The sequence below is a fragment of the Salvelinus alpinus genome, chromosome 17, assembly GCF_045679555.1.
Source record: "Salvelinus alpinus chromosome 17, SLU_Salpinus.1, whole genome shotgun sequence".
NCBI lineage: Eukaryota > Metazoa > Chordata > Actinopteri > Salmoniformes > Salmonidae > Salvelinus > Salvelinus alpinus.
The window spans coordinates 51093338-51106406 of NC_092102.1; the positions used below are offsets into that span (position 1 = coordinate 51093338).

General features: G+C 52.2%; 1 protein-coding gene across 13 annotated transcripts in view; it reads right to left on the reverse strand.

Annotated features, from left to right (window-relative positions):
• The window catches only part of LOC139543143 (transcription factor E3-like), a 38095-nt gene that overhangs the window by 10926 nt on the left and 14100 nt on the right, over positions 1-13069 (reverse strand). For 11 of the 13 annotated variants that reach the window (XR_011668612.1, XR_011668611.1, XR_011668614.1 and 8 more), the window contains 4 exons: positions 7532-7627; positions 1542-1665; positions 700-756; positions 501-576 (listed from right to left, as the gene is read on the reverse strand). Coding sequence is in view for 7 of the 13 variants with exons in the window: in XM_071349365.1 (XP_071205466.1) it covers positions 501-576; positions 700-756; positions 1542-1665; positions 7532-7627 (353 nt within the window). In the remaining 6 variants the exon portion in view is untranslated. The remainder of the gene's footprint in view (positions 1-500; positions 577-699; positions 757-1541; positions 1666-7531; positions 7628-13069) is intronic. The other 2 variants (XM_071349366.1, XM_071349364.1) reach the window with 1 other exon arrangement.

Below are 13069 nucleotides of genomic sequence, written 5' to 3' on the forward strand. Positions count from 1 at the left end.
TTGCACCACAGACTGTCCAGGAGTTGGCGGATGCTTTAGTCCAGGTCTGGGAGATCCCTCAGGAGACCATCCGCCACCTCATCAGGAGCATGCACAGGCGTTGTAGGGAGGTCATACAGGCACGTGGAGGCCACACACACTACTGAGCCTCATTTTGACTTGTTTTAAGGACATTACATCAAAGTTGGATCAGCCTGTAGTGTGGTTTTCCACTTTAATTGTGAGTGTGACTCCAAATCCAGACCTCCATGGGTTGATAAATTTGATTTCCATTGATAATTTTTGTGTGATTTTGTTGTCAGCACATTCAACTATGTAAAGAAAAAAGTATTTAATAAGAATATTTCATTCATTCAGATCTAGGATGTGTTATTTTAGTGTTCCCTTTATTTTTTTGAGCAGTGTATATACAGTAGCAGTGGGAGGGGGGGTCAGTGAGGAGAAAGGAACAGCAGGATGATTAAATATATACAGTAGCAGTGGGAGGAGGGGGTACTCACGGGTCACTCGACTTGGGGATGAGAGCTCCCAGTTCCTTGATGCGATCGTTGATATTGAACCTCCTGCGTCTCTCAACTAGGAAGTAACATGTCAACATCGTCACCAAGGTGCTCACCAACTGTTAAACCCTAATACAAAAGTACATTTAAAGTATAGGTATCCCATTGTGGTATCCAAGTATTTAAAATCTATACTCACTCTGATTGTGATTGTCCTTTTTCTGTCGCTCCTTCATCATAGCTTTAACCTCCACCTCTACAAGACACAATTTCAAAATCAACATTTAGCGACACGATATCAGTATATTGCGGGGGGAGGGGTTTGCTAAAGACCGCTTGAAACGTCAATAAAAACATCAGATTTAAAAACAGTATTATGTTCAGAATGTTCAACAAGTTATTAGACTATAGTTCCAAGTTATATGCCGCAGAGATTTTACTCTGTGAGATGAAATTGTGAAACAGGGAAGAGGGAATAAATGAGCAGGGTTCTACGTGAGGGGCTGAGGCAGGGCTTTGTAATGAGGAACAGGGTGTGACTGACTGACTGGACAGGGGAAGTTGGGGGTGAGCAATGCTGAGTAAGACCTTTAAAAAGAAAAGAGAGCGAGGGGGGAGGAGATAGAAGTCAGAGAGAGACACAGGGACAGAGTCAGAGAGAGAGACAGACACAGGGACAGAGTCAGAGAAAGAGAGACAGACACAGGGACAGAGTCAGAGAGAGAGACAGACACAGGGACAGAGTCAGAGAGAGAGACAGACACAGGGACAGAGTCAGAGAGAGAGACAGACACAGGGACAGAGTCAGAGAGAGACACAGACACAGGGACAGAGTCAGAGAGAGACAGACAGTCAGAAAGTTGAGAGACAGACAGTCAGAAAGTTGAGAGACAGACAGGACAGACAGGACAGACAGGTGATATTGAGTGTGATTTAGGAGAGGAACTTTTTACAGATAGAAAGAGAGAAGGGGAGATCGAGATAAGAGAGCGAGCGTTTTAATTTTTAGTGTTAAGTGTGTTTTAGACTAGAATTATTTACCGGTACCGGTTAACTCAGTCTTGACATTGTGCAGGTCAGCAGGACAGGAGTTGGAGACGGTGACGTTAGGAACAGCCATCCCTCCACTGCTGTACACATCCAGCATGTTCACTGACACCGGCAGCTGCATACACACAACAGTCACAAGATGTAAACAACAACAACAACATCATCATAAATAAAACAAGCTTTCAGAGGTCATCGACAACTGCCAAATGTAGTACTAATGCAGCCAACTATCTCCTTCATCCAAATCAAATCAAATGTTATTTGTCACACGTGCCGAATACAACGGGGTACCTTACCGTGAAATGCCGAATACAACGGGGTACCTTACCGTGAAATGCCGAATACAACGGGGTACCTTACCGTGAAATGCCGAATACAACGGGGTACCTTACAGTGAAATGCCGAATACAACGGGGTACCTTACCGTGAAATGCCGAATACAACGGGTACCTTACCGTGAAATGCTGAATACAACGGGGTACCTTACCGTGAAATGCCGAATACAACGGGTACCTTACCGTGAAATGCCGAATACAACGGGGTACCTTACCGTGAAATGCCGAATACAACGGGGTACCTTACCGTGAAATGCTGAATACAACGGGTACCTTACCGTGAAATGCCGAATACAACGGGGTACCTTACCGTGAAATGCCGAATACAACGGGTACCTTACCGTGAAATGCCGAATACAACGGGTACCTTACCGTGAAATGCTGAATACAACGGGGTACCTTACCGTGAAATGCCGAATACAACGGGTACCTTACCGTGAAATGCCGAATACAACGGGGTACCTTACCGTGAAATGCCGAATACAACGGGTACCTTACCGTGAAATGCCGAATACAACGGGTACCTTACCGTGAAATGCCGAATACAACGGGGTACCTTACCGTGAAATGCCGAATACAACGGGTACCTTACCGTGAAATGCCGAATACAACGGGGTACCTTACCGTGAAATGCCGAATACAACGGGTACCTTAGCGTGAAATGCCGAATACAACGGGGTACCTTACCGTGAAATGTTTACTTACAAGCCCTTAACCAACAATGCAGTTCAAGAAATAGAGTTCAGAAAATATTTACTAAATAAATTAAAAGTTTTTAAAAAAGTAAAAAATATTTCTCTATCAAAAAGTAACACAAGAAAATGACTTAACAATGTGGAGGCTCTATAGAAAATGACTTAACAATGTGGAGGCTCTATACAGGGGGTACCGGTACCGAGTCAGTGTGGAGGCTCTATACAGGGGGTACCGGTACCGAGTCAATGTGCAGGCTCTATACAGGGGGTACCGGTACCGAGTCAGTGTGGAGGCTCTATACAGGGGGTACCGGTACCGAGTCAATGTGCAGGCTCTATACAGGGGGTACCGGTACCGAGTCAGTGTGGAGGCTCTATACAGGGGGTACCGGTACCGAGTCAGTGTGCAGGCTCTATACAGGGGGTACCGGTACCGAGTCAATGTGGAGGGTACAGGGGGTACCGGTACCGAGTCAGTGTGCAGGGTACAGGTTAATCCAGGTCATTCTTAAAGTGACTATGAAGCCCATTGAACACGCAGTACAAACAGAATATGTTGTGACATCAGAGGTCTAAGAGCTATATTGATTATTGGTGAGTCTCAACAAACCAGGACACGGCTCCACTGATAACCTCCCTGGAACGTTCATAATGTGAATTCCAGACTTTTTTTCCTTCCCTTCTAGATGTCTACGTAACAGACAAGATGAGGGTTGCAAAATTCCAATATCTTTCCCCAGATTCCCTGCTGGTTCTCCAGAAGTCCTGGTTGGAAGAGTCCTGGAATCAGGAGGGGGAATCAAGAGGGAATCGGGAGGGTGAATCAAGAGGGAATCGGGAGGGTGAATCAAGAGGGAATCGGGAGGGGGAATCAAGAGGGAATCGGGAGGGGGAATCAAGAGGGAATCGGGAGGGGGAATCAAGAGGGAATCGGGAGGGTGAATCAAGAGGGAATCGGGAGGGTGAATCAAGAGGGAATCGGGAGGGTGAATCAAGAGGGAATCGGGAGGGTGAATCAAGAGGGAATCAGGAGGGTGAATCAAGAGGGAATCAGGAATAATCTAACCAGGATTTCTGGAAAATCTGGTAATTTGGGGGAAATTACTGGAAATTTGCGACCCCTGTGTCGATTAAAAACCTTCTGTCCTGTCGTCCCCACTGTGGCCATACTTACAGAGTGGAAACATGGGAAAACATATTAAAATGGCGGTTTTCTACAGAATGATTTAGTAAATATACTGCCATTTAGCAGCCGCTTTTATCCAAGGCGTCGTACAGGAATAGGTGCATCCCATTTACACACAATGTTGATGTTGTCATGATGCTGAAGATGACGAACGTGAAGTTGAAAACTGTGAAATGACCCTTTAAAAAACAGACACCGTGCTGAGTGTGCACCATTGGATTACATTATCTCGCAACGGTCAATATGACCAACACTATCTAATATTCACAACAGGAGCCACAGAGTACAGTAACAAATACGTTAGCATGTCCACATCTCTGTTTCATTAACAGAGTACAGTAACAAATACATTAGCATGTCCACCAGACAAGCCAGAGCCTGTAGAAAGCTACAATGTCAAAATCAATTCAGTGAGAAACCAAAAGAAATCCAGTCAAAAACCACATCTCATCTAACCTCTTCAAAACACAAAAAACACATCTCGTCTAACCTCTTCAAAACACAAAAAACACATCTCGTCTAACCTCTTCAAAACACAAAACCATTCTAATTCATTTCATACAGATTCCACACAACAAGGAAATGTATTTTACCTCAATCTTGTTATCATGCTGCAGAACAAATAAAATCCTCATCTTTCTCCTGCCAAACCACTCCGACACTTCTCCTTTCTCTCCGAACAGACAGTTGAGAAATGGACAAACGTCTTCAGCGGGGGGGGGGGGGGGGAACACCTCTCTCTCTGATCCACAGTTAGCTAACCTTTAGTCTACACAGTTAAGCTATCAGCGTTCTACACACAGCCCCCCCCTGTCTATCCTCCAACACCATGCAGATTGACGGACCACACCCCACTCTGTCCTGGCCACACCCCACTCTGTCCTGGCCACAACCCACTCTGTCCTGGCCACACCCCACTCTGTCCTGGCCACACCCCACTCTGTCCTGGCCACACCCCACTCTGTCCTGGTCACACCCCACTCTGTCCTGGCCACACCCCACTCTGACCCACTCTGTCCTGGCCACACCCCACTCTGCCCCACTCTGTACTGGCCACACCCCACTCTGCCCCACTCTGTCCTGGCCACACCCCACTCTGCCCCACTCTGTCCTGGCCACACCCCACTCTGCCCCACTCTGTCCTGGCCACACCCCACTCTGCCCCACTCTGTCCTGACCACACCCCACTCTGCCCCACTCTGTCCTGGCCACACCCCACTCTGCCCCACTCTGTCCTGGCCACACCCCACTCTGCCCCACTCTGTCCTGACCACACCCCACTCTGCCCCACTCTGTCCTGGCCACACCCCACTCTGCCCCACTCTGTCCTGACCACACCCCACTCTGCCCCACTCTGTCCTGACCACACCCCACTCTACCCCACTCTGTCCTGACCACACCCCACTCTACCCCACTCTGTCCTGACCACACCCCACTCTGCCCCACTCTGTCCTGGCCACACCCCACTCTGCCCCACTCTGTCCTGACCACACCCCACTCTGCCCCACTCTGTCCTGACCACACCCCACTCTACCCCACTCTGTCCTGACCACACCCCACTCTACCCCACTCTGTCCTGGCCACACCCCACTCTACCCCACTCTGTCCTGACCACACCCCACTCTACCCCACTGTCCTGGCCACACCCCACTCTGCCCCACTCTGTCCTGGCCACACCCCACTCTGCCCCACTCTGTCCTGACCACACCCCACTCTACCCCACTCTGTCCTGACCACACCCCACTCTGCCCCACTCTGTCCTGGCCACACCCCACTCTGCCCCACTCTGTCCTGGCCACACCCCACTCTGCCCCACTCTGTCCTGGTCACACCCCACCCCACTCTGTCCTGACCACACCCCACTCTGCCCCACTCTGTCCTGACCACACCCCACTCTACCCCACTCTGTCCTGACCACACCCCACTCTGTCCTGGCCACACCCCACTCTGTCCTGGCCACACCCCACTCTGTCCTGGCCACACCCCACTCTGTCCTGGCCACACCCCACTCTGTCCTTGCCACACCCCACTCTGTCCTTGCCACACCCCACTCTGTCCCACTCTGTCCTGGCCACACCCCACTCTGCCCCACTCTGTCCTGGCCACACCCCACTCTGCCCCACTCTGTCCTGGCCACACCCCACTCTGCCCCACTCTGTCCTGACCACACCCCACTCTGCCCCACTCTGTCCTGACCACACCCCACTCTGCCCCACTCTGTCCTGACCACACCCCACTCTGCCCCACTCTGTCCTGACCACACCACACTCTGCCCCACTCTGTCCTGACCACACCCCACTCTGCCCCACTCTGTCCTGACCACACCCCACTCTACCCCACTCTGTCCTGACCACACCCCACTCTACCCCACTCTGTCCTGACCACACCCCACTCTGCCCCACTCTGTCCTGGCCACACCCCACTCTACCCCACTCTGTCCTGACCACACCCCACTCTGCCCCACTCTGTCCTGACCACACCCCACTCTACCCCACTCTGTCCTGACCACACCCCACTCTACCCCACTCTGTCCTGGCCACACCCCACTCTACCCCACTCTGTCCTGGCCACACCCCACTCTACCCCACTGTCCTGGCCACACCCCACTCTGCCCCACTCTGTCCTGGCCACACCCCACTCTGCCCCACTCTGTCCTGACCACACCCCACTCTACCCCACTCTGTCCTGACCACACCCCACTCTGCCCCACTCTGTCCTGGCCACACCCCACTCTGCCCCACTCTGTCCTGGTCACACCCCACCCCACTCTGTCCTGACCACACCCCACTCTACCCCACTCTGTCCTGACCACACCCCACTCTGCCCCACTCTGTCCTGGCCACACCCCACTCTGTCCTGGCCACACCCCACTCTGTCCTGGCCACACCCCACTCTACCCCACTCTGTCCTGACCACACCCCACTCTACCCCACTCTGTCCTGACCACACCCCACTCTACCCCACTCTGTCCTGACCACACCCCACTCTACCCCACTCTGTCCTGGCCACACCCCACTCTACCCCACTCTGTCCTGGCCACACCCCACTCTGCCCCACTCTGTCCTGGCCACACCACACTCTGCCCCACTCTGTCCTGGCCACACCCCACTCTACCCCACTCTGTCCTGGCCACACCCCACTCTACCCCACTCTGTCCTGACCACACCCCACTCTACCCCACTCTGTCCTGACCACACCCCACTCTACCCCACTCTGTCCTGGCCACACCCCACTCTGTCCTGGCCACACCCCACTCTGTACTGGCCACACCCCACTCTGCCCCACTCTGTCCTGGACACCCCACTCTACCCCACTCTGTCCTGGCCACACCCCACTCTGTCCTGACCACTGTCAGACCACTATGTTGACTCTCATCGCCAGGATGGATTCCACTGTCTCTGACTTGACATCTAACTACCCTGCTTCCCCCCCCCCAAAAAAGATTTTTTACAAATCAATGATCTCCGACAACACAAAACAGCATGGACACTCAACTGAGACACAAACGACAATGTGTTGATAAGCCCAATAAGAGCAAAGGTCACCTTTCAGTGACCGCCTCTGGAGAAAATCGAAGAGGATTCCATAAATCGACTGGTTGCAGCGGTATCAATTCACATACATTAGTTTCATTTTCAAGAAGCGGGGTTTACAGATGAATCATTCATCCCCAGGAGTGAACGCATCGTCATATGTCCTGGGTACTATGTTTTAATACGTACCGTGTATATAAGGTTTAGATAATGTATGTGTTTTACTACATACCGTGTTGGCCACCTGTAGTCCAGGATCGATCAACGTAAAGAACTCATCGTTGAGACTGGATTCAAGACTGATGATGTCATCGATCACGTCTTCCATCTGAAATACAAACAGCTCTGGGGTCAGTAGAGGAAGAGGTGACATGATGCACATCTCTCTCCCTCCCTCCCTCCCTCCCTCCCACATCTACCCTCCCTCCCTCCCTCCCACATCTACCCTCCCTCCCACATCTACCCTCATCTACCCTCCCTCCCTCCCTCATCTACCCTCCCTCCCTCCCACATCTACCCTCCCTCCCTCCCTCCCACATCTACCCTCATCTACCCTCCCTCCCTCCCTCATCTACCCTCCCTCCCTCCCACATCTACCCTCATCTACCCTCCCTCCCTCCCACATCTACCCTCCCTCCCTCCCTCCCACATCTACCCTCCCTCCCTCCCTCCCACATCTACCCTCATCTACCCTCCCTCCCTCCCTCCCACATCTACCCTCCCTCCCTCCCCCCCACATCTACCCTCGCCTACCCCCCCTCCCTCCCACATCTACCCTCCCTCCCTCCCACATCTACCCTCCCACATCTACCCTCCCACATCTACCCTCCCTCCCTCCCTCCCACATCTACCCTTCCTCCCTCCCACATCTACCCTCCCACATCTACCCTCCCACATCTACCCTCCCTCCCTCCCACATCTACCCTCCCTCCCTCCCACATCTACCCTCCCTCCCTCCCTCCCACATCTACCCTCATCTACCCTCCCACATCTACCCTCATCTACCCTCCCTCCCTTCCTCCCTCCCACATCTACCCTCCCTCCCTCCCACATCTACCCTCATCTACCCTCCCACATCTACCCTCCCTCCCTCCCTCCCTCCCACATCTACCCTCCCTCCCTCCCACATCTACCTCATTTGCACACACTGTATATAGCCTTTTTCTACTGTATTATTGATTGTACGTGTGTTTATTCCATGTGTAACTCTGTGTTGTTTGTGTCGTACTGCTTTGCTTTATCTTGGCCAGGTCGCAGTTGTAAATGAGAACTTGTTCTCAACTGGCCTACCTGGTTAAATAAAGGTGAAGGAAAAAACTACCCTCCCTCCCTCCATGATCAGCTAAATGGCAAACCTGATCCCAGATCAGTGCTCCCAGATCAGTGCTCCCAGATCAGTGCTCCCAGATCAGTACTCCCAGATCAGTACTCCCAGATCAGTACTCCCAGATCAGTACTCCCAGATCAGTACTCCCAGATCAGTGATCCCAGATCAGTGCTCCCAGATCAGTACTCCCAGATCAGTGATCCCAGATCAGTACTCCCAGATCAGTGATCCCAGATCAGTACTCCCAGATCAGTGATCCCAGATCAGTGCTCCCAGGTCAGTGCTCCCAGATCAGTGATCCCAGGTCAGTGCTCCTAGTCTGAGGTGCTTGATACATATGGTCCCTTGTCTCCCGGCACGTTGGGCCAGACATACAGCCAGATTGAGCCAGCGCGTTAGACAGGGTGAGTCATTCATAGGAAACCTCACTGAAAACACTGCACACACAGCACTTTATGAATGAGGCACCACAAGCCACAACGGACTCACGCTCTTCCTAGAAAATGGCTTCTTTACACTCTCTGTTAAAAGGATTCTTCACACTCTTCATATGAAATGTCTTCTTCAGATTATTTAATTCCTTATGAAATGTCTTCTACAGACTCTTATTATGAAATGTCTTCTTCAGATTATTTAATTCCTTATGAAATGTCTTCTACAGACTCTTATTATGAAATGTCTTCTTCAGATTATTTAATTCCTTATGAAATGTCTTCTACAGACTCTTATTATGAAATGTCTTCTTCAGATTATTTAATTCCTTATGAAATGTCTTCTTCAGACTCTTATTATGAAATGTCTTCTCCAGATTATTTAATTCCTTATGAAATGTCTTCTACAGACTCTTATTATGAAATGTCTTCTCCAGATTATTTCATTCCTTATGAAATGTCTTTTTCAGACTCTTATTATGAAATGTCTTCTTCAGATTATTTCATTCCTTGCCACAAATCAACCCCTCCTTTAGAACCATAGAAGTCTGAGTAAGAGCTTTATCGACACACTGACTTTAAAAAATTCCAGGTCAATTACATTTCAATTAAACTTTATTCATCCCCTCAGGGACAAATGAATGAGTTTTTTCTCCAGAAGCGAATACACAGACTGACACAGCAACAGGCAGTGGAGTACACCTTTAATTGAAGTGTCTGTGGTATTAGTATGAATTGTGAAGCGTGCAGAGATTATTAGACTGGCCGATGTTGTATTTAACAGAACGCTGTGGTGCCGAACACACAAAGAGCAAGGTGCAGGAGACAGAGCAGCCCCAGTCAGACAGACAGAGCAGCCCCAGTCAGACAGACAGACAAGCCCCAGTCAGAGCAGCCCCAGTCAGAGCAGCCCCAGTCAGAGCAGCCCCAGTCAGAGCAGCCCCAGTCAGAGCAGCCCCAGTCAGAGCAGCCCCAGTCAGACATACAGACCAACCCCAGACAGACATACAGACCAGCCCCAGTCAGACAGACAGATAGATAGACAGACCCAGACAGACAGGACAGCTAGGCCTTGGTATTTGACAGCACAATGTTGTGCCAAACACAGAGCAAGGAGCAGGAGACAGACAGACAGACCAGTTCCAGTCAGACAGACAGACAGACCAGTTCCAGTCAGACAAACAGACAGACCAGTTCCAGTCAGACAAACAGACAGACCAGTTCCAGTCAGACAGACAGACCAGCCCCAGTCAGACAGACCAGTTCCAGTCAGACAGACAGACCAGCCCCAGTCAGACAGACAGACCAGCCCCAGTCAGACAGACAGACCAGTTCCAGTCAGACAGACAGACCAGTTCCAGTCAGACAGACAGACCAGCCCCAGTCAGACAGACAGACCAGCCCCAGTCAGACAGACAGACCAGTTCCAGTCAGACAGACAGACCAGCCCCAGTCAGACAGACAGACCAGTTCCAGTCAGACAGACAGACAGACAGACCAGTTCCAGTCAGACAGACAGACAGACAGAGACAGACAGACATACAGACCAGTTCCAGTCAGACAGACAGAGACAGACAGACAGACAGACCAGTTCCAGTCAGACAGACCAGCCCCAGTCAGACAGACAGACCAGTTCCAGTCAGACAGACAGACCAGCCCCAGTCAGACAGACCAGTTCCAGACAGACAGACCAGTTCCAGTCAGACAGACCAGTTCCAGTCAGACAGACAGACCAGCCCCAGTCAGACAGACAGACCAGCCCCAGTCAGACAGACAGACCAGCCCCAGTCAGACAGACAGACCAGTTCCAGTCAGACAGACAGACCAGCCCCAGTCAGACAGACAGACCAGCCCCAGTCAGACAGACAGACCAGTTCCAGTCAGACAGACAGACCAGCCCCAGTCAGACAGACAGACCAGCCCCAGTTAGACAGACAGACCAGCCCCAGTCAGACAGACAGACCAGCCCCAGTCAGACAGACAGACCAGTTCCAGACAGACAGACAGACCAGTTCCAGTCAGACAGACAGACCAGTTCCAGTCAGACAGACAGACCAGCCCCAGTCAGACAGACAGACCAGCCCCAGTCAGACAGACAGACCAGCCCCAGTCAGACAGACAGACCAGCCCCAGTCAGACAGACAGACCAGCCCCAGTCAGACAGACAGACCAGCCCCAGTCAGACAGACAGACCAGCCCCAGTCAGACAGACAGACCAGCCCCAGTCAGACAGACAGACCAGCCCCAGTCAGACAGACAGACCAGTTCCAGACAGACAGACAGACAGACCAGCCCCAGTCAGACAGACAGACCAGCCCCAGTCAGACAGACAGACCAGCCCCAGTCAGACAGACAGACCAGTTCCAGACAGACAGACAGACCAGCCCCAGTCAGACAGACAGACAGACCAGCCCCAGTCAGACAGACAGACCAGCCCCAGTCAGACAGACAGACCAGCCCCAGTCAGACAGACAGACCAGCCCCAGTCAGACAGACAGACCAGCCCCAGTCAGACAGACAGACCAGCCCCAGTCAGACAGACAGACCAGCCCCAGTCAGACAGACAGACCAGCCCCAGTCAGACAGACAGACCAGCCCCAGTCAGACAGACAGACCAGCCCCAGTCAGACAGACAGACCAGCCCCAGTCAGACAGACAGACCAGCCCCAGTCAGACAGACAGACCAGCCCCAGTCAGACAGACAGACCAGCCCCAGTCAGACAGACAGACCAGCCCCAGTCAGACAGACAGACCAGTTCCAGTCAGACAGACAGACCAGTTCCAGTCAGACAGACAGACCAGCCCCAGTCAGACAGACAGACCAGTTCCAGTCAGACAGACAGACCAGCCCCAGTCAGACAGACAGACCAGCCCCAGTCAGACAGACAGACCAGTTCCAGTCAGACAGACAGACCAGCCCCAGTCAGACAGACCAGTTCCAGTCAGACAGACAGACCAGCCCCAGTCAGACAGACAGACCAGTTCCAGTCAGACAGACCAGTTCCAGTCAGACAGACAGACCAGCCCCAGTCAGACAGACAGACCAGCCCCAGTCAGACAGACAGACCAGCCCCAGTCAGACAGACAGACCAGTTCCAGTCAGACAGACAGACCAGTTCCAGTCAGACAGACAGACCAGTTCCAGTCAGACAGACAGACCAGCCCCAGTCAGACAGACAGACCAGCCCCAGTCAGACAGACAGACCAGCCCCAGTCAGACAGACAGACCAGTTCCAGTCAGACAGACAGACCAGTTCCAGTCAGACAGACAGACCAGTTCCAGTCAGACAGACAGACCAGTTCCAGTCAGACAGACAGACCAGCCCCAGTCAGACAGACAGACCAGCCCCAGTCAGACCAGCCCCAGTCAGACCAACAGACCAGTTCCAGTCAGACAGACAGACCAGTTCCAGTCAGACAGACAGACCAGTTCCAGTCAGACAGACAGACCAGCCCCAGTCAGACAGACAGACCAGCCCCAGTCAGACAGACAGACCAGCCCCAGTCAGACAGACAGACCAGTTCCAGTCAGACAGACAGACCAGTTCCAGTCAGACAGACAGACCAGTTCCAGTCAGACAGACAGACCAGCCCCAGTCAGACAGACAGACCAGCCCCAGTCAGACAGACAGACCAGCCCCAGTCAGACAGACCAGTTCCAGTCAGTCAGACAGACCAGCACCAGTCAGACAGACAGACCAGCCCCAGTCAGACAGACAGACCAGCCCCAGTCAGACAGACAGACCAGCCCCAGTCAGACAGACAGACCAGCCCCAGTCAGACAGACAGACCAGTTCCAGTCAGACAGACAGACCAGCCCCAGTCAGACAGACAGACCAGTTCCAGTCAGACAGACCAGTTACAGTCAGACAGACAGACCAGCCCCAGTCAGTCAGACAGACCAGCCCCAGTCAGACAGACAGACCAGCCCCAGTCAGTCAGACAGACCAGCCCCAGTCAGACAGACAGACCAGCCCCAGTCAGACAGACAGACCAGCCCCAGTCAGACAGA